Here is a 23,069-nt window from a genome sequence, read left to right as displayed (position 1 = left end):
AATGAAACACTTCTGGAATAACTGAGTAAACATCATGAGTCGCAGCCAGTATGTTTGATCAACGTGCACTGCAAAGTGCAGATCAGACAACTTGAAGCCTTTCAGTGAAGAGTCTTGGCAAAGAGAGTCTTGATAGAGAGACGGGTCCCCACATTTGAAGGGAATCACTGATTACAGGCCAAAGTATTAACTCTGTGTCATTCTAGTATGCCACTTTTAAGCATGTTATGGTATTTTTTCAAGTGCTTTCTGAGACATGAGGACTCTCCTCCCAGTTAAGAGCAGGTCATCTCACCAGATACCCTGGTGGTCAGTGTCCTCTGTGATCCCTGAAAGAAGAGTCTCGTTTCCTTTTTCGGTAATTTGACCCTGGATCTAATGCCTGTAGCATTACAATATCTTTCTTTTTCTTTTTTTCTTTTTCTTTTTTGTTAGAAGATGATCTCAGAGTTTAAAAATAACATTTTTCCTGCTACTTTGAACTTAAACATTTATTTTTGATAGCATAATGCAACCTCTGTAGACTTTGGTAATCTTTTATTTACAAATGTAGATATAAGATGCACATTTCACTAGAAATTAAGAAAAAAAAATTGTTGTATTTTTGTAGCATTTTAATTTGTGTCTTAAGATTAATTGCACTGCACTGATTTTCTTTTACGTAATCATCAAAGGACATCCTAGCTGCTTGTGTCTAGCTGCTTTTTTCTGCTGGTCCCTGGTTGCCAATAACATTAATTAATGTTACTTTAAATGCAATATATTGTTCCAAGATTATACTACAAATCAAAGAAAAGAACAATTTCCATTGCAGTTGTATTTGTAAATCAAAAAGTATTCAGTTTCACACAATCTCCAAAAGCAGCTCCTGCTAAAAATCAGTTGTATGAGATTGTAGCCGAACCTTTCATAGGGCTTCACTGTGCTATCATTTTTACAGCTCCTGTAATGTACAAAGTGTGCATTAGTAGAGTTATTGGAGTTGATGGACAATGAGGCCGCCTGGGGTGGGAATAGTGCATCATGGGTCTGCTACAGAGAGACCAGAAGGTTTTCCTCAGGGGGGATGATCAGTTCAAGATGAGTGATAAAAATGGAGGTTTATTTTAACAAAGAATCACTGGGTCAGTTTTTTCCCACAGAGCTTGCCAAGTCCTGCTGTTCAGAGATACGTCAGGAAAACGTCGCATCCTTCAAAAAACAAAAACTAAAAAAGACAAATGTGGCATGTGCATTTATTCTGCACTGTAGATAGTCTAATGATACACTGCATGCCCTATAAAAATCTTGATTGTCAGCAATAGTTCACATTCTGAGCTATAATTGTTTTCATTGGAAAGATTGTTTTTTTTGTATGGTGGCTTCCTGGGCACTTCAGCAGAGTAAACATCACAGTCTGTGATGCAAGTCTGCGTGTGTGCGCCTTCTGCTGGCTCACTCCGTTCTTTGATGTGGTTTTACCCATAAGGTATATTCCGTATGTTTGCGTGCTCCCTTTGCTGTTTATCCCACCGTCTGGTCTGGTGATGTGTGCAGTTTTTTTTGTGGTGTGTTAATGGTTTGTCATGCTTTGTCATTGGTTTAATTGGTCTATTCTTGCCTGCCGTTGTTTTGTTTCTGTTTCTCTGTTGTTTTTCATATCTGGTGGTGAGTTTACATCTTTCGTCTGTGAAGCTGGTGAATCAAAGAATGTTTTTTTCCTCCTTGTAGAAGTCTTATTGCTGTTAGATTTCTACTGATTGTTGTTTCTGAGCCTATTTGGATTGGTGGTTGTGATGGTCTGCTGTGTCCATGACACACATTTGGTTAACACCCACACAGGACCGCAAAATTTCCCAGAAACAGGAAGTCGGAGCCTTCCAGCTGCACTTTGGGAGGCTTTTCGAAAATCCTTCTCTTTTGTTAGAGATTACACTTTCCCCCCCCTCCCTTTTTTCCAAGTGCAAGCTTACCCCCGCTCGGGAGACGCTCATGCAAACAGTTTGCTACAAATGTGGTTCTGACAGTCGTTCCCACCTCATCGAGGACTGCTTTATCATTGCCAGATGTTTAACTGAAACATGGAGCTACAGTATATATAGATAATCCCTGGAGTGGGATTACGGGGTGCTGGGGACTGGCGTTTACACACTTAGCTGAATCCTGAGGCTGAGCGTGGGCTGCGTGCATCCCAAGGAGGTTGACTTTAGCATTCTTCCTCATTAGCTGGTGACACTTTGAGTGTAGTAGGATTGTTTATGAAAACTGGGAAGGGTCAATCAGCCACCAAATTCCCAAGCATCTGTGGGAAACCTCATGCAGAGTGATAAGAATTTATCCCCCATTGTGATTACTATGCCATCACTAACACAAATATCACTTGTGGTTTTTTGTTTGTTTTTTTTGTTGTTGTTGTTTTTTCCAGACCTCCAAGATTACTACAGGAATGCAGTATACCATTTCAAAGATTCAAAAGACACCAATAAACATCTGGGTTAGAAAAATGCTTTTGAGATCCTTTAAGATCCTCTACACGTTCTAATTCTCAGATTGAGAAGCCCTTCACTTAGTTTATGGACCTTTCTTACTGTAAATGACTCTTTTGCCTCTGTGGTGCAGACAAAGAGCTGTCCTGTGGTTCAGGGATCAAACTGTTACCAAGTGCTTTATTAACATCTCTGAAAGGTTGCCAAGCATTCTTGGCAGATTCACTAGTGGCCTGACCCTTTTAAGGCTTCATAACACTGTTTGTTCCCATCTCGCACAAAGATCTGACCAAGGCAAAGATGAGCATTAATCTCAGTGTTAAAAGTATCCCTCCTGTGGTAATGTTCACTCTCCTAACTCCTGTGTAAGTGGTCTTCTGACTCCTTTGGGCCATGATCCTTGAGAGCACATCCCACTTTGAGGTCAGTGGCTCCACAGTGTAGTGCTTTACACGTTTGCTTAACAAGCAAAAGATAATTGGTTTGAACCTGGAAGAAAGCACAAAAGGGTTCAGGAAGAGGATCCAGCATAAGAACTTTAACCAATCAAACACCCACTGTAGTGACTCCTGTGAGTATGGGGGCAGCTGAAAGTAGCTTTTCCCTCTCAGTGTTCTCTGGTCATGTTGTCCCAATGCCCATCAACCAGTGTTGGAACAACCAAACATTGTTTTTCTGTCCCTTCTCAAGCCTAATGAAAACACCTCGACTCTTGTTAATCTCAGCATGATCTCTGTTGTTTGATTTTTAGATGTGAATTTACATCCTGTAGTAGCCCTTAATGTACCAGTTTGGCTTGTTTTAGCAAACATATCATCAGCAGCCAGTCACAGAGCTATTTGTTTTGTTTTCATACTGCCAAAAGACACATGCCTTTGGCATCTCTGCGTTTGGCTGTTGTCGCTATCGTTGACACTGAGGTTACTAGTACTTGTAGAGTGCTGATGTATGGCTTCCTCGGCGGACCGGACCTTGTCGCATGTTGGCGGGGTCCCCCGGGAATGAGGTGACCCCTCCTCTTCTGCCGTCATCACCAGCAGGGTCCCCAGTGTATCAGCAGCCCTGGGAAAGTTTCAGTTTTTCTGTGGGAACGTGAACTGTACACCCAAATCAGTGACAAAAAGGGGAAAAGGCAGGAGAGGTCTGGCGAGTGTTTCTGTGTGTGTGTGTAAGTTGTATGTATGACAGGACTCTTGTACAGCATGTGTCTGTGTGTACATTATATGCAGCCAGTATCCATTATGTGCCACTAAGAATGTTTACGTGCACATGTGAATGAACTACGACACAATAAAAACATAACATCTCTTTCACTCGCTCTTGCTCTCTCTGTCTGTTTCTCCTTCACCCTTTTTTATTGGAAGCAAGAGGCAGGGGAGGAAATGGACCAGTCATGTTTTTGGAGCAACTCAAGAGCTGTGAGCTTTTCGTTTTGGGAGCGGAAGTGCCAGAGGCAGTTAATTTAGAGAGACAACATGTATCTGGTTTGAGTAAATGTCCTTGGGTTAGTCACAGAACTTTTTGTGCTTCACCACCACTATCAAACTAATCAGCTGTGTCGTCTTGTTTAAACCTCAAAACACCACCTTTAGTAACGTTGTGCAGCTCGATGGATACAGCAAAGGAGGTCTTGCCAAAGATATTTAGTTGATGAATGAAGCGTGAAGCCTTTTTGTTCGTGATTAGATGGAGAGATGTAATCTTCAAAACATGTGTTCTATTATGTAATGCAGGAAAATGGCCCAGTTTCTTAAAATAGAGGTGGTGCAATTGGTGTACATTATCTTATAAAAATGTTAAATTGGGGAGCGATTTCTAGAGATACATTTCACAATTTTTCCATTGGCTCACTCCCTCTCTTCCTTCTCCACCCTCGCTCTTCCCAAGAATCAGTCTTCCGCCCTCTCTTTTTCCCACCCTCGTATAGGCCTGTGATCCATCCTTAACTGTTTCCAGACGCCTCTGTGCTGCAGGCCTTAACCCCTATCCTAAACATAACAGCAAACCACCTCTCCCCACTTTCCTTTGGCCTCTCACTGTGCTGTACAATTAGAACTTCAAGGTCTTTGATAACAGTTTCGATGATGGTAAGCATGGGTCAACTTTGACCCCCCCAAGTGCTGAATCCATTGATGCTGACATTGCTTTGCTGTACAACTCGATACCCTATTAGTAATGCCAAACCATAGCAACCTTTCAAAGGTTGCTTTGTCAGCAGCTTTTGTGACTGCCCTCATTTTTACTTTTGTTTTTAGCAAAACCAATTAATGGCTCAGCATGGCTGTGGAATAGCTCGGACGCAGCATTGTTGCCAGCGAGCGCGTTGCAAAGCCGAACACAGTGACCCGTTTGTTAGCGGGCAGAATGCTGGTGAACCGGGAACAAAAAGAGCCAGACATTGTTGCTCTGTCCTGGTGCAGCGAGGCATCAAATACCTGATGAGTTGCATCGGTACCTCAGTTTCTCTGTGAGGGCCAGTCGCTATTAAAGAAAGCAGCCTGATAACAAACTCAATACTTTTTGTTTCTATTTAGTGGGAGAAAAGCATAGTTTGGTATCATTCTCTTTCATTTGACGCCGTTTGTTCTGACACACACGATTTATTTTCTCACTTAACCTGACTTTGTGGAGCCTGCGAGAGCAGAAACCAATCCATCATGATATGAAGCTCATCCTCACATGGACAGATATTAAGTCTGTTCAAGATTTGTCTTCATTGATTTGAATAGAAAACAGAATTTTGCTGTTGTGTTCATTTTCACTTAACTGTTCAGGCAAAATACTTCTGAAAAGGATCACTCTTGTTGTTTGTTTGTTTTTCTTTTTGCAGAACAAAGTGACTTGAAGGCCTCCGTGATGAGGAAGTTGACAGCTTCCCCGCTCCACCTAACAGTCACATTTACAGGTGAGGCCTAAATTTTACTTCAGCAACAAAAAGTGAAACTGTGTAAGAAGAAGCAAAAGTCATTTGCAGGGAAGCAAGAAGCTTGAAGCTAAGTTTGGATGGAGTATTTTACAATTAGGGGAAATAGATACTGCAAGACTGGGACTCTTTTATAACAAATCACACTTAATATGATTTGGATATCTAATATAACAATTTAATATAAAAAATGGATATAATTCAATGGGTTATAACTTACATCTTATTAAATTTGCAAAATATGTGGTCAGGATTATGGGGACAGCATGTTTCAGGTTTTATTAAGTAAGTATGAAGTCATTCTGTTCAGAATGTTTAAAGAATACAGCGACTTCTTCTGTGATTCATTAGCTGTGGGATTTCACAACACAACTGATGCATTCACTCACCTCTTTCAATTTAAATGTATTTATCAGTGACAAGGCGTCGTCGCCCTCCCACTAAATTGCTGCAGACAACTCACATCCTTCATCATTTAAAGATAGCGCAGGACTAACACTGTTGATTTAACCTTTCACCTCCTGCTGCAGTCTCTGTGACCTCCATCCTGACCTTTTTTTGTCTTGCTGTGCAAACTGCAGCTCTGCTGTGTTTCTGCACTGAGCTGCGCTGCCTGGAGATCACGCCCGGTGACAAAGAGTTTGTTCTGGCCGAGGGCTCCTCTCTTACCCTTACCTGCAGCGGCTCAGGGGAGACCACGTGGAAGTTTAAGATGGACGACGTGCCGTACTTTCAGCTGGAACCATCTAAACCGGGTCACCAGAGTTACGAGATCGTGCAAAGCGGAGCCACATCCAGCGTTCTGACGTTGTTCAATGTGAGCTGGAAGCACACAGGCGTGTATCAGTGCATTGATCAGCGCACGCGAGACACAGAGGAGGTGGCTGTGTTTGTCCCAGGTGGGGCCTGGTTTGCTTACCTTTGGTTTACCTTCCTGATTCAGAGTTTGCAAAGCTAACTGTACAGTACAATTGAACAAAAACTGTCTAAGTTCCATGCTGCATGTAAATAAAGAGCTTCTGAAAACACTGTGATTTTGAAAGCGCTCTGAAGAAGAGTAAGGTGAAAAACCTCCAGGAAGTTCTTTGAGGAAGACGCAGTAAATCAATAGAAAAATATTTTTTGTCATAAAAAATGTGTCTGTCTGCAGATCCTGACGTGTGGTTCATAGAGAGCTCTCACGGCATGGTAACAAAGACCAGTGAAGAAAGCACCATCCCCTGTGTGGTCACCAATCCAAAAATCACTGTCACCTTGCACGAGAGGGACACTGACATACCCGTAAGTGGGGTGTATGTTCCTAGTGAGGGCTACAAGGCGCCGGTGGAGGACAGGAATTATGTGTGTCGGGGAAAGCTGAACGAGGAAGTGCGAGAGTCTCAGGCTTTCTATGTCTTCAGCATTGTGGGTAGGTGTTCAGGTTGAAGAGCTTGTTTTAGAAGTAGTTCTTTCCAACTTAATAACTTGATCAGCCTTAGTGCAGACATTATTGTTTAGTTACATTACATTACCACACCCTTTTCACTTCTCCCTTGTGTTTTCTCTTCTCGTCCCAGTCCCAGAGGCCATTGACGCCTACATCAATGCCTCGAAGACGGTCCTGAAGCAGGGTGAACCACTGACAGTAAACTGCACAGTGCACGGAGTGGAGCTGGTGAATTTTTCTTGGGATATTCCCAATAGAGGGGTGAGTAGGAGTGGAGCAGAACAAGCGCTATTGTTCCGTTTTCCCTTTGTGATCACTCTAAGGCCTCTGGACCAAGCCCAAATTATATCAAGATGTGGAGACACACCTCATAGTTTTTATTCTGCTGTGAAACTTTACTCACAGCTCACATTAGGCTGGTATTGTAATAACTGGGTCTCTGTAGGTCCTTGTTTGGATAACAGCGAAGCTGAAATGTTTCCGTTTTATCTTTGATGATGAAGTTGTATTTTTATGGCTTTATTAGAACATGTTTTAAAACAAACTCACAGCTTTTCCTAATAAGTCTGACTGCAAAAATAAGAGCTCACTGAAAGTCCGATTTCAATAAATTCATATTAAAACATCACATCTTATTCTTGTACTTGTCTCTAAGCTTGACTTCTATGAGCCACTGACTGATGTCCTGTCCCCCACGAGCATGCGCTCCTGCCTGGTCTTCTCCCAGGCCACGGTGGACCACAGTGGAAAATATGTCTGCCACGTCCATGAGGGCATACAAGACCAGAGAGCCTCTGCCAGCGTCAACATCACTGTGCTTGGTAAGATAAAACCCCCCTTGCACACCCCCAACCTTTCTCCCACCTTCCTCCCACACACACACATAGACACAAAAGTAAAACAAACTGATGCTGTGCAGATTATTATTACCTTTTGCTGACATAGGAAAGACTGCTTATTATGTCAACCTCTGGATGTTACGGTGGGAGAGGAGTTACTTTTAAAGGAAATGAAGATCACTTCTATTTGTTTTTCTTCAAAGTGTGAAATAAACTTTTGACACGGTGTGGATCCCTCGAGTGATACATTGAGAAACAGAGCTGTAAATCAGTGGGTACAGCAACTTTATATTTAGACTCACAGTGTTTATGTAACTGGGGTTTGACTTCAAATGTTAACATACAGAAAGTCAGCATCTTAGCTGCTAAGGTAAGCGGGATTCATCATATGTACTCTTAATGCTCTGTCTCCTGACCGTCACTGCATGCCGTATAGGTCAGTTAATGCTTATTCCACCTGCACTGAGGTGTGTTATATTTATACAAGCTCGAAGCTCCATGTTTAGTAGAGACAGGAGGCCAGGACAGTTTAATGGTGGACACTGGACATCTCAGTGGAAAAGATGCATAGTGTCTGACCACAGAGGTTCAAGAATGTAGAGCAGCAGTACAGAAGCAGCTTAATAAATGGTTTTGTACAGAGAAATGGTCACATCAAAAAGCCTTAGACCAAGAAAAGCAGTCTGAATAGAAACAGAGGAAAGTAGTGCCCAGCTATGTGAAACTAGAAAGTATCTTTTAGGATTTTTCTTTTTATTCTCTGGCCTGCAGAGTTTTGGTTTTGGTTCAGTCTCACTGCTCTCCTGGACAAAATCTTTGGTTGCAAAAATATCAGTGGAGTGGAGAGTAGGTATTCTGCAAAAGTCTTGTGCCACCTCTTATTTCTTTATATTTTGCTTCCTAGGAGACAGACTTGCTTTGAATTTCTTTTAAAGTGGTCTTGAGTAATAGTTTTCCAGGCTTCCTTAAGATGAAAATTAAGATAATTAAGATTTTGATACTGGCTGCTTTTCCAACTCATTTTCTGTCCAATTTTAAATTGTATTTTGAAGCATCATCCTGTTGTTGTTGTTATTGTTGTTGTTGTTGTTGTTTTCTGGTTAAAGCTATGAAAAATTCCAAAGATAAGACAGTTTGACAGACATAAAATAGTATTTTTGCACTGACAAGGTGATTCCCAAAGAGGCTTTAGCCAAAAACTGGGAATACCTAAGCAGGATGTGCAGCATGTCCTTAAAAAAATTGAGGAAATCTGAATAAGAGAAGAATAAAAGAGAAGTCACAGGCCTAAAAAATAACCTAGAGCAGATGAACAGGACCTGAAAGTTATGTCTTTAAGAAATAGGAAAACAATCCAACAAAGACCTGAAGCAGGATCTGAGAGATGCATCTTTGCCTTTATTTGATCCATCTATTGTTCTCTGATGCCTCATCATAATGGTCTCAGTGGTAGAAGCCATTCTTTAGGAAAGCCAAATTACACACAAACTGGACTGAAAATCAGTGGCAACGGGACTTAAGCAGTGAGAGTCTACAGCCATCTGTAGAATACAGCTGATACTCTGTCATGAAACAAAAAGCGCCAACATCTAAAGAAGAACCTTGAATGTTCATTAAGTAGTCTGAGAGAACTATTCCTGAAGAATACTTGCTGTACCTCTTGGAATGTTTGCACGTGCATCAATAAGTCACTACATGTGTTTTCTATTTTCCTAGGAAAATGTAAAAAAATGAGCTTTGGCAACAGACTTTTTCACAGTACTGTAGTTAAGCTAAAGAGAAAAATAATTTACTACATTTAGTGCATTGCATATATACTTTGCTCTTTTTCTTGTTAGAAAACGGCTTTGTGGACATCAAACCGCCTCAGCAACGAAACATTTCCGTCAAGCTACAAGAGAACGTGGAGCTGAGAGTGGCGATGGAGGCGTACCCTCCCCCACAGGTTTACTGGACCAAGGATGGCGCCACCATCAAGGGAGACAAAATCATCAACACGAGACAAGAGCATGAAATAAGGTAGAACATCCAACCAGTATTTAGTTTCACGCACACCACAAAGCACCCAAACACGTCTACGGCCTTGATACATTTAAACAATTAGCACAGGACCTATGATAGGGCGACAGCCTCCACAGGTCAGTCTGCTCCTGTCAGTCATCGCCAGATAAGGGTCTCCACAGAGAGAAACACGATACCCTCTGGAGGGCTGGACGCCATCGTTCATCACACAGGAACCATAAACACCAAATGCTTGTCACAACTTACTGAGTTGTGTCTTTCAAACGGATGTCAAATAAAGCTTAAATTTGGAGGCTATGTTTTCACATTCCTGCCAACACACATTAAATATCTAAGTGAGATATCAACCACAGGGATGATGATAGGTAGCTAGAAAGAAACAACCCATGTTAACGAGTTCCATGAAGTCTCCGGCCGTAATAAATAAGAAAGAGAAACATCAAGATGTTTTTTTTCTAGTAGTTCACAAATAGAGAGAAAAAGTCACCACCTCCATGCTGACAGCTATGTACAACACATGAGACAAAACTGTCATGTCCCCTGATAATGAGGTACATCATAAACTTTATATCTTCTTTTGTGTTGTTTAAAATTTTAACCCGGGGTGCTTCTTAATATTTTCATATCTTACAAAGTCTCTTGAAGACTTTAGAAATGAGTTTGCTCTCATATCTAAAGAACAGTTCATTTAGTGTTCAGCCCCATTTCCACAAAAGCTGGAACACTGTATGAAATGTAAATGCAAACAGAATTCACTGATTTAGAAATTTTATATAACCACATTTTTTCACAACAGAACATGAAAAACATAATTAATATTTAAATTTACAATATTTTTACATAACAGTAAAATTAAAAAAATGATTTTACACATGGATCATTGCATTTTGTTTTTATTTACATTTTAAACAGTGTTGCTGCTTTTTGGTTTAAGAGTGTTGTGTCTCTTATTAAAGTAGGTCTGATTAAATTTGTAACTTTTTGCCAGTCAGCTTTGATTTCTCCAGACAAATAGTCAACATTTTCAGTACTGGAAGAAAAAGTGTATATTTTATTTTTTAAAAATGAATTTTTTGTACCTCAGGTATGTCAGTGTCCTCACCTTGGTGAGGGTGAGGACAGACCAGAAGGGCCTCTACACTGTCCTTGTTACCAATGGAGACGACTCAAAGGAAATGACCTTTGACCTGGAGGTCCAAGGTGAGCCTTTTTTTTAAGCTGAAATGTTCCCACGTGTTTTGTGTGCTGTGGGGTTTTGTGTGGTGTTTTATATTTTTTGACCGACTGTCTGAAAGTGGTGTTTGTGAATGGAAAAAAGCTGAGGACAGATTGTGTTTTTCTCCGAGTCAGCAATGATTAATGGCTGCTGCCACCCTGTGTTTAGTTCCCGCTCAGATTAAAGACCTGACCGACCACAGTCTCCCAGGGAAAAAACACTTGGTGACCTGTGTTGCAGAAGGGGTGCCAGCCCCAACCATACAATGGTACAGCTGTGGCAGCATGCTCAAGTGAGTCCCTACCACCCATTTCTCCATTGAACTGTCACAGAAGGAACACTAGGTGGCTGACCAAAACACGCTTTGCTTTCAGTGCGTCTGTATTTGACTGGAAATATTTCACCCTCCGATCTAATGTTCTTCTGCAGGTGTAGCAACCAGACAGAGGTGTGGAAGCCGCTGACACCAGAGCCAGAGGTGCTGAGCATCCATACGAACGTGAGCTACAATGAGACAAGAAAGGTCAGTCAGGTTCGCAGCCAGCTGACCTTCCAGACACCTCAGCAGGCCGCAGTTCGGTGTGAGACCAGCAATCAAGAGGGGCTCATCAGCAGGCGGGACATCAAACTGGTATTCAGCTGTAGGTGTCATGGGATTATTTATCTATATATATATATATATATATATATATATATATATATATATATATATATATATATATATATAAGGATAGATGAAGGATATTATAGAACATTATACTTTAAGTTTGTCATTTTTTTATTATACAAATATAGACTATGCCACTTTACTATTAAATGGGTAAATGATAATATAGGATTAAATTAAATTGTATTTGGCTTAAACTGCACAAACACTATAGGAAAGTCTGATAAGTTTATAGAGACACAAAGCAAACTTTGTATCCTTTAGTAGACTGTATGTCTTAGACAAAACATAGCTTCATTTATACTTATAAATTAATTTCCAGCATGTGGAGATTCATGTTATTTATATTGTGTTTAATGTTCTGTGTACTCTTGCCTATTGCAGCCCTTTTCTCCCAGGTGGCAGTGTTGGCTGCTGTTTTAGCCTTAGTGGTCATTGTTATCATGTCTTTCATCATCCTCATTGCAATCTGGAGGAAGGTAAGAGAAACTCAAACATTTTTTAGTTTCCATTTTTCAATTTTCCTTTCTTCAAAAGCAATACTGTTTGTTCTCAGAAACCTCGCTATGAGATCAGATGGAAGGTGATAGAATCTGTGAGCCAGGATGGGCATGAGTATATCTACGTGGACCCCATCCACCTGCCCTATGACCTGGCCTGGGAAATGCGCCGTGACCACCTAGTGCTGGGTGAGTCCTCAGTTAAGAGAGATGATGAGCTAAGCTCAGCTAAAAAAAACTAGTCCTGATGGAAATCCTAATATCTTGCATGTGTGCAGTTTAACTTAAATCTGCTCCCGTTCATGCAAATTAGGGAAACCCAACTTAATGAAGATCAGAAATTGCAGTGTTACAAATGATGCTGAAAACAAAGGCAACAACAACATAAAAATATGAATCATATTTTTATGTTGTGAAGCATAATAACAAATTTAAATGGCATAACCAAATTAAATTAGCTTAAACTATTAAAAAATAATTTTAAAAAAAAAAAAGGGAAAAAAAGAAACAGAACAGAAAATGTCTTTGTAATTTTCTCCCACTACATTAAATCTTTTTAATAGAGGTTTTCCATAAATGGTAAAATATTATGTGTGGTTAAAAAAATATGAAAAAAATTATGTGGCACAAAAAACAGTTTTAAATCTATTAAAGCATCAACACACTGAGGATTGAACAAATATTTATTATCTTAGGCATTAAAATTAGCCTAGTCAACTGAGGACACTAATTCGTTGTTAGCTGCAGCTAAATTTTCAGCTTGTCACTTTTTATTTGTCTTAATAGACGCATTTGCTTCCAGACATTTTAAACTGGAGCTTTTGCCCGGTAGCTCTAGTGCTGTGGGTGGTTTGTGTTGTCTGGGCACAGTCGACACTGGAATACTAAACAAACCTTGTTAAACGTCTCTTATCAGCTCCAGTGGCACTTCATTTTTAAAGCCCTATTCACAGAGAGCTTTTAAACCTTCATGTCTAATGACTGACATGTTCATAGTCAGCTGCTCACCTACAAACAGGACACATCTCAACATCGAGAAAAACATCATATGCTCTTAATAAATACTATTTATCTGCAATAATCTTCCCTTCTTCAGAAAATAACATACATTTGCTGACACCAATATTTTAGTTAAAAATGGTCTCCCTTACTTTTGCAGGTCCAATGTGGGCCCCATTCAGACTCTGTCCTTCTGAGCTCCTCTTTGTGTTTCAGGTCGCACTCTTGGATCAGGAGCGTTTGGCAGGGTGGTCGAGGCAACTGCGTATGGTCTCACGCATTCGCAGTCCAGCACAAAGGTGGCAGTGAAAATGCTGAAATGTAAGCCCTACAATATAAAAACAAAGCAGAAAGCCATGTGCGTAATTTGTGTGAACAGTATATTGTCGAATTTCCCAGAGGAACCCACCCGAGGGATTAATAAAGTTCTATCTTATCTTATATGAACCCCCGCATAGCTGTCAGATGTTGTGACACCAGTGCCATATTCCTTTGGGCTCATAGAGAGCAGCAGCCTGCTGAGCTTTAGTTTGCTTGCCAGCCTGATTCAAGTCATAGCTCACAGGTCATTGAGCAGTTTGGCAAAGGCACAGTGTGTCCTGCTCTCAGGGTATCTATTTCCAACTACCCTAAGTTTATGCATCTAATTTTTCCAGCTTTTTCTTCCCTTCTTTTTCCATCTTCTGACATCCAGCTACAGCCAGAAGGAGTGAAACTCAGGCCCTGATGTCAGAATTAAAGATCATGAGTCATCTGGGTCCTCACCTCAACATCGTAAACTTGCTAGGGGCTTGTACCAAACATGGTGAGCATGCATCACAATGACAAACTGTGGAAAACTGCTTTGATACACATGTCTGTCTGCTCATTTTAGCTTTGTTTAATGCAAAAGGTACCGGATAATAGTGGTGAAGATTTGTTTAAGTCAAAGGCGGGAAGTTCAGTGGCATTTGGTGCTGGATTGGCCTATATTTTTTTAACATTAAAGTCACAATACATTTACCATCAAAATAATCAGTACAAAAGGTTACAAGTAAGAAAATGTGACTAATAGAAAATGATTTTTTAAATATAGAAAAGTACAATTTATCATTTTGGAAGTTTGCTTTTCTTGCACAGAAACAAGTTTATTTCACTGGTCAAAGGAATAGAAAAGCATTCTTGGCTTTCTTACACATGATTAAAAACAAAACTAATGGAAACTGAAAGCATAATAAAATGGACAAAATTAGTCAACCAAGTAAAAATAAGGTTTTGAACCAGCCTGTTTGTTAGAAATTTGATGTAACCCATTTACCATAGCATGCTTTTTAAATGGACCTTTCTAAATGGCTCTTTATACTACCTCATCAGACTTCCTAAACCCTTGTCTAACTTCTTAAAACAGTGCTTTGATTTACCCTAAAATGGCATGCAATGCTTCTGAGTGTGACTCTACCATTCATAGCAAAAGGGTTCTCAGAATAATACCCTTGGAAATGTAAAAGTTTGCTACATCTAATAGTGAATATACTCACATCACTACTGACTACTGACTCTACTGACTCTACAACAGAAAAAAGTATCCATTATTCTACTCCCACCCCACTTTTTTTGGGTAACGATGTGAGAACTCCTGCTCTAGATTATATAATTCACATTACATTGCACTTTGGATAATGAGTTAATGAGTGTTGGCATGTCTTGCACTTTAAATAGCTGTGGAATTTCTTTAAAGAATGCTGAATGAAAGAAAACAGCCAAGTGCATTAACTGTAACACATCAGAGCTTACAAGTGGGGGTTTTTTTACATCTAGAACAGCTGCTTTTGCAAAGAGAAGCAGCAAAAGAGAGTCCCTCAGTTAAATATGCTCAAAGCATAGAGTCAGCCACACAGTGAAAAAAGTACTGTATAAAAGCTCTATATTTTTGAAAGTTATAGTTGATTTTATGAGGCATACATAATACATACAAGTATAAAGAACATATTGTATTAATATTGTTATTGTTTTACTTCTTGTTCCCTGATCACAGGCCCTTTGTACCTGGTGACTGAGTACTGTCGCTATGGCGACCTGGTGGACTACCTGCACAGGAACAAGCACACGTTCCTGCAGTACTATGCTGAGAAAAACCAGGACTACAGTTGTCTCATCTCCAGAGGAAGCACCCCTCTCAGCCAGAGGAAAGGGTGAGCGAAGCAGACTGGAGCTTTCAGAGCTGCACAAAGGGCGTTTTTGTATGATGTGGGAGGTTCTTTTTATTAAAACCTCCTCTTATGTACTTTGAAACATTAGGTAAATATACTTTATTGATTCCTAAGGGGATATTTTTCTGTTGTAAAGTTTCAGATGATGAAGGAGCATAAATAAACAAATATGCCTTTAAGGTCAGTTTAGTGCACTTTTCAGACACAATAAATATATATATATCTCCATCCCTCCAGCTATGTGTCTTTCGGAAGTGAGAGTGATGGAGGATACATGGACATGAGCAAAGATGAGCCCTCAGTCTACGTTCCCATGCAAGAGCAGATAGATTCCATCAAATATGCAGATATCCAGCCTTCTCCGTACGAGGCTCTCTACCAACACGGCTTCTACCAGGAACAAGGTTTGATTTGAGCCAGTTTACCACTGTTTTAAAATCACTTTAACCATGATGGATGATGAACTCTGCCACTATAAGCTGTACTTCTGGTTGAAAAGCACAGTGCTTTACATATAATAGACTAATGAATACTTGTTTTCTTAACTGATCAAATGCTGGAGATAATGTACAGACAAATGTGGCAACATATAAAGAGCCTGATCTCTTTTTATCCAGGCAGTCACAGGACAGCCAGAGTTCCCCCATCACAAAAGACAATGTTTTCATTCATGTTCATCACCTTCCTTTCTTTTTTCTCCTGATGATCCTTTCACCTTGTCACTGTGTTCAGGAGTCAACAGATTAGACCTGGTGATCAGCGACTCTCCCAGTCTCACCTACGAAGATCTTTTAGGATTCAGCTACCAAGTGGCGAAGGGGATGGAGTTCCTTGCCTCTAAGAACGTATGATATTTTATAAAATACTCATCTCAACCTTCTAGATAACTGCCATTTTGTGCCCATTTAAACAAAGATGAAATTAGAAAATTAGTCTTAATTTTCCGATTATGTAGAGAAGAATTGGAAGCTTAGTTTAGCATAAAAAAATTTTGAAACAGAGAAAAGAAACTGGAGAAAGCAGGTAGCCTGACTGTGTCAAAAGAAGACAGAAGAAATAGAGATCAGCTAATCAGCATCCAAATTTGCAGCAATATGTAAAAGGAAAAATTGTGCTTATGTGGCAACCTCATGATGATTACAACAGGTATATTCGTTTTCCTCTTCCGCAGTGTGTCCATCGTGACCTGGCTGCCAGGAACGTCCTGATCTGTGAGGGCAAGCTGGTGAAGATTTGTGACTTCGGCCTGGCCAGAGACATCATGCATGACTCCAACTACATCTCTAAAGGCAACGTAAGTATAAAAAAAAACCAGTGGTTTATGGAAAAACTTATGGAAAGTTATTCTATTCTGTTCTGACAAGTTTTCACCTGTTTTGGCTTTTTATCCGCGTATAACAGAAATTTAATAGCAGCAAATAAATTCTAGCTGGACTCTTTTAGCCCTCCTGACTGTTGCATGTTTCAAATTAGGAACAGTGGTTCTTTAATAAGATGTGTTTCTTCTTTCATTCAGACGTTCCTTCCCTTGAAGTGGATGGCACCTGAAAGCATTTTCCATAATTTGTATACCACCCTAAGCGATGTGTGGTCATATGGCATTCTTCTTTGGGAGATTTTCACACTGGGTCAGTTCAGGCACACTCACATCAACACACAAAAAGCTTTTAGTCCTACTAATGAAGTGCTGTATTCATATTGTAGAAGAGAATCACCTTATTTGTAAGTGATAATATAGGACACTTTGTTCCAATGTTCCCACTAATTTTTCATGTGTCTGAGCGAACACACAAACTCCCTGAGCGATCCCTTGGACAACTGTGAGCAACAGCAGACGTGTGCACTGTGGTCATGCCAGCATCCAAGTTACATGGTTTATTATTATATTTATTATTTATTATTAAAATAATCAAATTACAGCATTTACATTTTTGTTAGACTACTTTTAATTAACTGCTTTAACCCACTTACAATGAAAATTAAAAAAAATCTTGTTCATGTCCTGTGTAGTATGTTAACACTATTGGACGTAAAAATAACTTGAACTCCAATTTTGAAAACAAAACTTTTTTTTTCTTTTTGTACAGTGTATAATGACCAATGTTGGGCAATTAATTATATAGTTACTTCTTCAAAAAAGTAACTGAGTTATGCAAACAGAAAAGTTTTTTGCAGCTATTTACTTAAAAATGCAGCCAAGGTGTTTTTTTAAATATACATTTCAAACTATTTACAGAACAATCAGCTCTTCTGCATGAAATTTGATGCCACACAAATTATTTGTGCCACTCCAAAAAATAATTTCTGTCCACTATGAGATAAAGGAGAACAACAGCCTGATACCTGCAGGCCTGACAACAGGAGCTGTATCACTCCTGTAACACCTGTAGCATTCAGTATTCGCCTCATTGTTCTGACACACAACAAAACTATTGACTACACTACACACTAACTACACAAGATTTGCGCTAAACATTGCAAATCTCTCACATCTCAAAACACCTCCGTCACTCCTAAAACTTCCCTCTTCCTAAACATCTAAATACCATGTTGCCATATCATTTTTTGATTTGTCGACATGGTACATTTTTCCACCAATAGGAAAGGGTGGGGTTTTTTGGTGTTGTTTTTGCTCACAGGCGGAGAGTGCTTTCGAGCGTTTTCCTAATAAAACGCTGTTTTTACCGTTTCTTCCTGCAGTAAATATAAACAATGATAATATTCAGGAAGAAAACCAAACATTGCAGATATTTTTATCATAACTCTGGTTTTACGTGGCCTATCGACACAATTTAAAAACTAGTATAAAGTCCACACTCTAGTATAAAGTCCAAAACTAGTATAAAGTCCACACAACGTGTACAATCATCGGAGATGATTGTACACGTTGTCATTAACGTGGCTTCACTCCACATCAGCCACGCCGCTTTGCTAGCTAAAACACAGGTGTCGGCACATAAGGACGCTGTCATAGCCTGTCAACGACGTTGATTAGCTGCGTATATACAAGTGTGAATTGCATTATAGGCTGGACTATGGGATAAGGGGGCATCGTTCTAATCCCATACGGGAGCAGCCAGTCACTTACTGACTAACACTGCAAAACAGAATTGTTAGTGTATTAATCTTAATTTCAATTCAGGTTAGAACTCTCCTGGACTCTTTACAAACTTCTCTATCCTAAAGTGTAACCAATAAAGAGACATACAATTTCCATGTGACAGTAAAGGAGAGTATAGGAGGCCATGGCAAATCTTCTGTTCTATGTCTAATTGCAAGTACGTACCAGTTTCTTTGAAGCTTCATATGAGGTCAGTCTTCCAATTAGGCACAGTCAAGCTTTGAAATCAGCATTTCCTTACTCAGAGTATTGTGAGTTTTTTGTTGTTTGTTTTTAAGCATCCTTTCACCATTTTTTTGAAAGTACCATAAAAACAAAGTTGACAGTTTGTGGGATATGCACTTGTAAGCAAGAGTGGTGAAAACATACAATCCACTTTTGTAAGTGAGACACTTACGAAATTCTCTGTATTTCCTTGTCTAAATGTGAAATTAACTGGACTTTATGGGTCAATTTTTCTCACAGATCTGGGTCAGAATAAATACTTTACTTTACTGAAGTTGAAATAATAAGTCAGTGTTCTGCTTCTTGGAAAACCCATTAAATTCACTCAATGTCTCAGTGTCTCATAGGCTGAAACAATGTAATTCTGTGTGCAAGGTTGCATTATGTTGGATACAGATCTCAATTAGATTCCTAGCCTTTGCTTCTGATTTCTAAGTCAGCTTTTGAATGATCTCAAATGTTCTCTGCAGGAGGGACCCCCTACCCTGATTTGCCCATGAATGAATTATTCTACAGTGCTTTGAAGAGAGGCTACCGAATGGCCAAACCCACCCATGCCTCCGATGACGTGTGAGTCTCACTTTCACCGTGACATTTTCTTGCCTTTTCAACAACTTTTGAAAAGAAACACACTTATTTCCTTATTTCATGTTGCTCATGTTGCAGTTATGAGATTATGAAGAAATGCTGGGATGAAAAGTATGAGAAAAGGCCCGAGTTCTCATTTCTGGTCCACAGCGTGGGGAATATGCTGACAGACAGCTATAAAAAGGTACATAATAACACTTCCTAGTAGCTGGATGAGATATTGGCAAGCATTCAAGTACTTTACATTGGTGCAATTTCACAGTAATTTCACTTTAACCTTAAAATTGAACTGTAAAAAATTTGTAAAAAAACAAAAACAAATTGTACTTCAGTTTTATGGTTATATTTTTATGCTTCTGCTTCAGCCAAACTCAGATGGAAATCTGGTGTTTTTTAAGTTCTTTTTCAGTCACCTTATGACATTAGCAATAATAGTTACTTGTTTTTTATTCTTTAAAATAAAGCAGTTCCACACTAAACCCTAACCCCTTCTTTTATTCAGTATTTGTATTACCTCCCACCAATACAGTGATTTAAATATATTTTTAAACTCTTTTACAGTCATTTACCATTAATACATATTTTATAAGTAACACATATTACATATGTTGCAAGTGTTTTCAGAAAGTGTTGGCAATATAACCTCAAAATGAAATCACAATATTTAAAAATCTTTCTAACAATTTTGATATTTTTGACAAACAGAAAACAGAATAGAAATACTGAATGATTTATTTAGTAATATTTTATTTATTCCAGTAAGTAATAATAAGTAAATGAATGACATTTTCCATGTTTTTATTGCATTCATTATTATAATGAGCTAATGTCACCAATGCCACACTACCTACCTTGAAGTGTGAAGCAAGGTGCCAAAAGCAGGAGCATCATAGCGCAGTAGTTGCACTCCATATGACAGCTCTTCCTGTCAAATGGAGTGCAACTAGTGACTTGGAGACTATTGATGTAGCTCTCTTTTGAATATATTAAATCATCATCAGAGGTTAAAGAAATTACCCCTTCCTGAGTTTAGGTTTGTCACAGTCAATAAAAAACACAAGTAATTTCACTAAAATGCTCATCATCATTCTTCTTACAAGCTCATCAGACTGCTCCTACGCTGTTAAGGTAATCAAACTCTCTCTCCTGACAACAGAGATACAACCAAGCCAACGAAAACTTCACGAAGAGTGACCACCCGGCAGTCGCCCGCACCAAACCTCGGCTGACCTCACCCTTTCCAATCACCAACCCAGCATTTGGCACCCCATCTCCTGTCACACTCCAATCTCCACTGGATGCCTACAACCAAAACTCAAGGCCTAGACAAGACTTCAGACAAGAGGCACAGGAAGTCATACCGTCATACAACGAGTACATCATTCCCATTCCGGACCCGAAGCCAGAAGACGCTTTCACTGACGTGCCATCGGAAAGTCCTGGAAGGTACAGAGTCACTGAAAGGATGCTGCAAATGTGTGCCAAGAGCAGGGATTGAAACAAAGATGAATTTGTGTTTGCTTAACCCAAGCAGTTTTTTCATCCAAACACCCACTCATCCAGATGTTGAGCTGAAACAATAGCCGTATTATGGAGAAGTGTTTTTACTGCTTAGATAATCACACACTCAGCATTAATGAGAAAATGAATGTTTGAACCATCAAAGTTTTAGTTTTAGTCACATTTAACTTGAACATAGATTTTTTTTCCCAGTTTGGGAGTGATCCAAACCAGTGATGGAAATGTTTTTGTTTTATATTTGAAGTCTTACCTTGTAACCTTTGTCCAAGATCACTGACACAGATCACTGATTTTTTTTAGATCATATTTGGTAATAAAAACCAAATAAACATCCACCATTTAGCTGGCATATGAAAATAATATATACGGATATAATAAGACAGCTAGCACCTTGGGCTTTTATACCACCAATATATGTTTTGGTGGTTTTTATGAACCTTTTTATGAACAAGTTCATGTTGAAATACTTCATCTAGAACAACACCTCAAAAAGAGCCGTCTGTGTACGACTTTGTGATTAAATGCACTGTGTGAACTTGTGAATGGTTTTTTTCACCTTCAGCTCTGTAGTTGTGGGGGAGGAGACTGACTCCATGTCTCAGGACACTGCTGACACCCTTCCAGAGGAGGACCGGCTGGAAGAGACCAGCGAGAGAGACGCTCTGTTGGGCTCCTCCGGGACACCTGAGGTAGAAGACAGCTTCCTGTAGCCAGATGTAGGAGCCCAGAGGAAACAGATTTCCTTTCTGGGGCTGAAAAGGGAACGTGAATAAACTAAAATGTAGCATAGAGACTGAGATGGAAATCTCTGTATTTTCACTAAGCACACAGAAAGTTTCTTCTTTTGTTTTTTAACTACAAGTAGTTAACGACAAAATTGTCTTCTGTCATTCGGTTGTATTAGGAAATTTGCTACAAATTAATGCGGTACCCTCCTCACAATTTACACTTAGTTTACAACGTGTAGTGAGGCTTATGAGGCCTTATTAAATAAGTGCTTTATCTTTTAGATAACTAATCAACAACTGTTCCCCATATTCACTGTTCAAAAGTAGGCTGCATTTCCTTTTTTTAAAAAGTACGAAATCATTGACACAATGTTGTGAGAAAACCTCGAATCCATTTTTCTGTGTAGAATTCGTCCACGTTGCAACAGGCTTAAGTGGCCGATTGAAGCCAACTAGACTTCTATTTAGGTTTCTGAAGACATTTCACCTCTCATCTGAAAGGCTCCTTGGAGGTAGTCCTAAGAGTTGCTCACCCACCCTGTTATCATGTGAGTTCTTAGGATCACCAGACCCAAGGCATGGGTCAAAGTGTGAGTTTCACCCATGTTTCCCTAATGACTCACATGATGAGGACCACCTACAGATGACAATCAGGCGTGAGGTTAAAGACCTGCTAGCCCACATCAGGGTTTTTAGAGCTAAAGAGGCTTTTCAGGTAAGAGGTTAAACATCCTCAAGAACCTGAAAAGAAGTTAATTTGCCTTTAAATGACAAGTTCGACAACATGACAACATTTTGTCCTAAAGCATGATCAGATGTGAAATGGCGATATATAAATGAAAACCTTACCTTGGGTACAGTCAAGAGGACTAATCGTAGTAAATACAAACAGGTTCCACATGCACTGTTTTAATGTGAGATATACTTTATTTTTTAGTTTAATATGCCACAGCGTCTGTGTTTTTATTTGTGTATTTTGAATATTATCTTGTATGTGATGTGTGTGTATGAAAACTTTTTGTCCTGTATGCTTAACTCATAGTTCTGTGCCAGATTTGCACTTTATGTAGAAAATGTGGATATTCATAACAAAAAAATAATTTCAATTATGTGAAAGTTACATCGCAGCAACTGGGGATCTAATGTTAGAGTGATTATGATATGCAGTTTCTGTGACTCTCAAGTGAAAACAATAAATACAGCATATCACTGCCTTAGCACAAGATGGCACAGATGAGTGCCTTTGTATAGACTGATTGTTGTCTCGGGCTGTTGTTGCTTGCATATGAAGGGCTGCTGCTCAAGAAATAGATAGCCATAAATATGTACACATGAAAAAAATCTAAAAAAAAAAAATACCTGTAGTCTTCTGTTGCTTTGGATAACACTAACTGTGTTTCAACGTAATTCACCACTTAAAGGAAGAACACGTCTTTTTATGTCCTGTAGCCTTTCTTACTCTATGTAAAATGCACAAGATCACTGTTATCACAAGCTATGGTACCAAAGCTCTTCTTAACGTTTACAAATGTATTTTTTATATGTGTCATTTTCTATGTTGTAAATGTGACAATAAAGTGTATAATCGTAGTATTGCTTGGATAACTGGTGTTTTCTTTGGTGTCTCTCACTGTCATTTC

At 39.3% G+C, this 23,069-nt stretch overlaps 1 protein-coding gene across 2 annotated transcripts in view; it reads left to right on the top strand.

The window, feature by feature from the left end:
• Positions 1 to 23,019, top strand: part of pdgfrb (platelet-derived growth factor receptor, beta polypeptide) — a 30,379-nt gene extending 7,360 nt beyond the window's left edge. The window contains exons 2-23 of one of the 2 annotated variants that reach the window (XM_085478119.1): positions 5,303 to 5,370; positions 5,970 to 6,287; positions 6,539 to 6,796; positions 6,945 to 7,075; positions 7,470 to 7,635; positions 9,492 to 9,672; positions 10,760 to 10,875; positions 11,060 to 11,183; positions 11,321 to 11,532; positions 11,943 to 12,037; positions 12,115 to 12,247; positions 13,274 to 13,378; positions 13,752 to 13,862; positions 15,072 to 15,228; positions 15,484 to 15,650; positions 15,979 to 16,091; positions 16,418 to 16,540; positions 16,763 to 16,874; positions 19,063 to 19,162; positions 19,259 to 19,364; positions 20,337 to 20,626; positions 21,264 to 23,019. In XM_085478119.1, coding sequence (XP_085334245.1) covers positions 5,322 to 5,370; positions 5,970 to 6,287; positions 6,539 to 6,796; positions 6,945 to 7,075; positions 7,470 to 7,635; positions 9,492 to 9,672; positions 10,760 to 10,875; positions 11,060 to 11,183; positions 11,321 to 11,532; positions 11,943 to 12,037; positions 12,115 to 12,247; positions 13,274 to 13,378; positions 13,752 to 13,862; positions 15,072 to 15,228; positions 15,484 to 15,650; positions 15,979 to 16,091; positions 16,418 to 16,540; positions 16,763 to 16,874; positions 19,063 to 19,162; positions 19,259 to 19,364; positions 20,337 to 20,626; positions 21,264 to 21,411 — 3,315 coding nt within the window. In that variant the 5' untranslated portion in view covers positions 5,303 to 5,321 and the 3' untranslated portion in view covers positions 21,412 to 23,019. Of the gene's footprint in view, positions 1 to 5,295; positions 5,371 to 5,969; positions 6,288 to 6,538; positions 6,797 to 6,944; positions 7,076 to 7,469; positions 7,636 to 9,491; positions 9,673 to 10,759; positions 10,876 to 11,059; positions 11,184 to 11,320; positions 11,533 to 11,942; positions 12,038 to 12,114; positions 12,248 to 13,273; positions 13,379 to 13,751; positions 13,863 to 15,071; positions 15,229 to 15,483; positions 15,651 to 15,978; positions 16,092 to 16,417; positions 16,541 to 16,762; positions 16,875 to 19,062; positions 19,163 to 19,258; positions 19,365 to 20,336; positions 20,627 to 21,263 lie in introns of both variants that reach the window. The other variant, XM_085478110.1, reaches the window with a different exon arrangement.
• Positions 23,020 to 23,069: the final 50 nt, after the last annotated feature.

This window comes from Copadichromis virginalis, linkage group LG2 (assembly GCF_057382275.1).
Source record: "Copadichromis virginalis isolate Kocher_CV1m ecotype Utaka linkage group LG2, C_Virginalis_male_GT1.1, whole genome shotgun sequence".
In the NCBI taxonomy this organism is placed as follows: domain Eukaryota; kingdom Metazoa; phylum Chordata; class Actinopteri; order Cichliformes; family Cichlidae; genus Copadichromis; species Copadichromis virginalis.
This window is presented reverse-complemented; position numbering and strand designations above follow the sequence as displayed.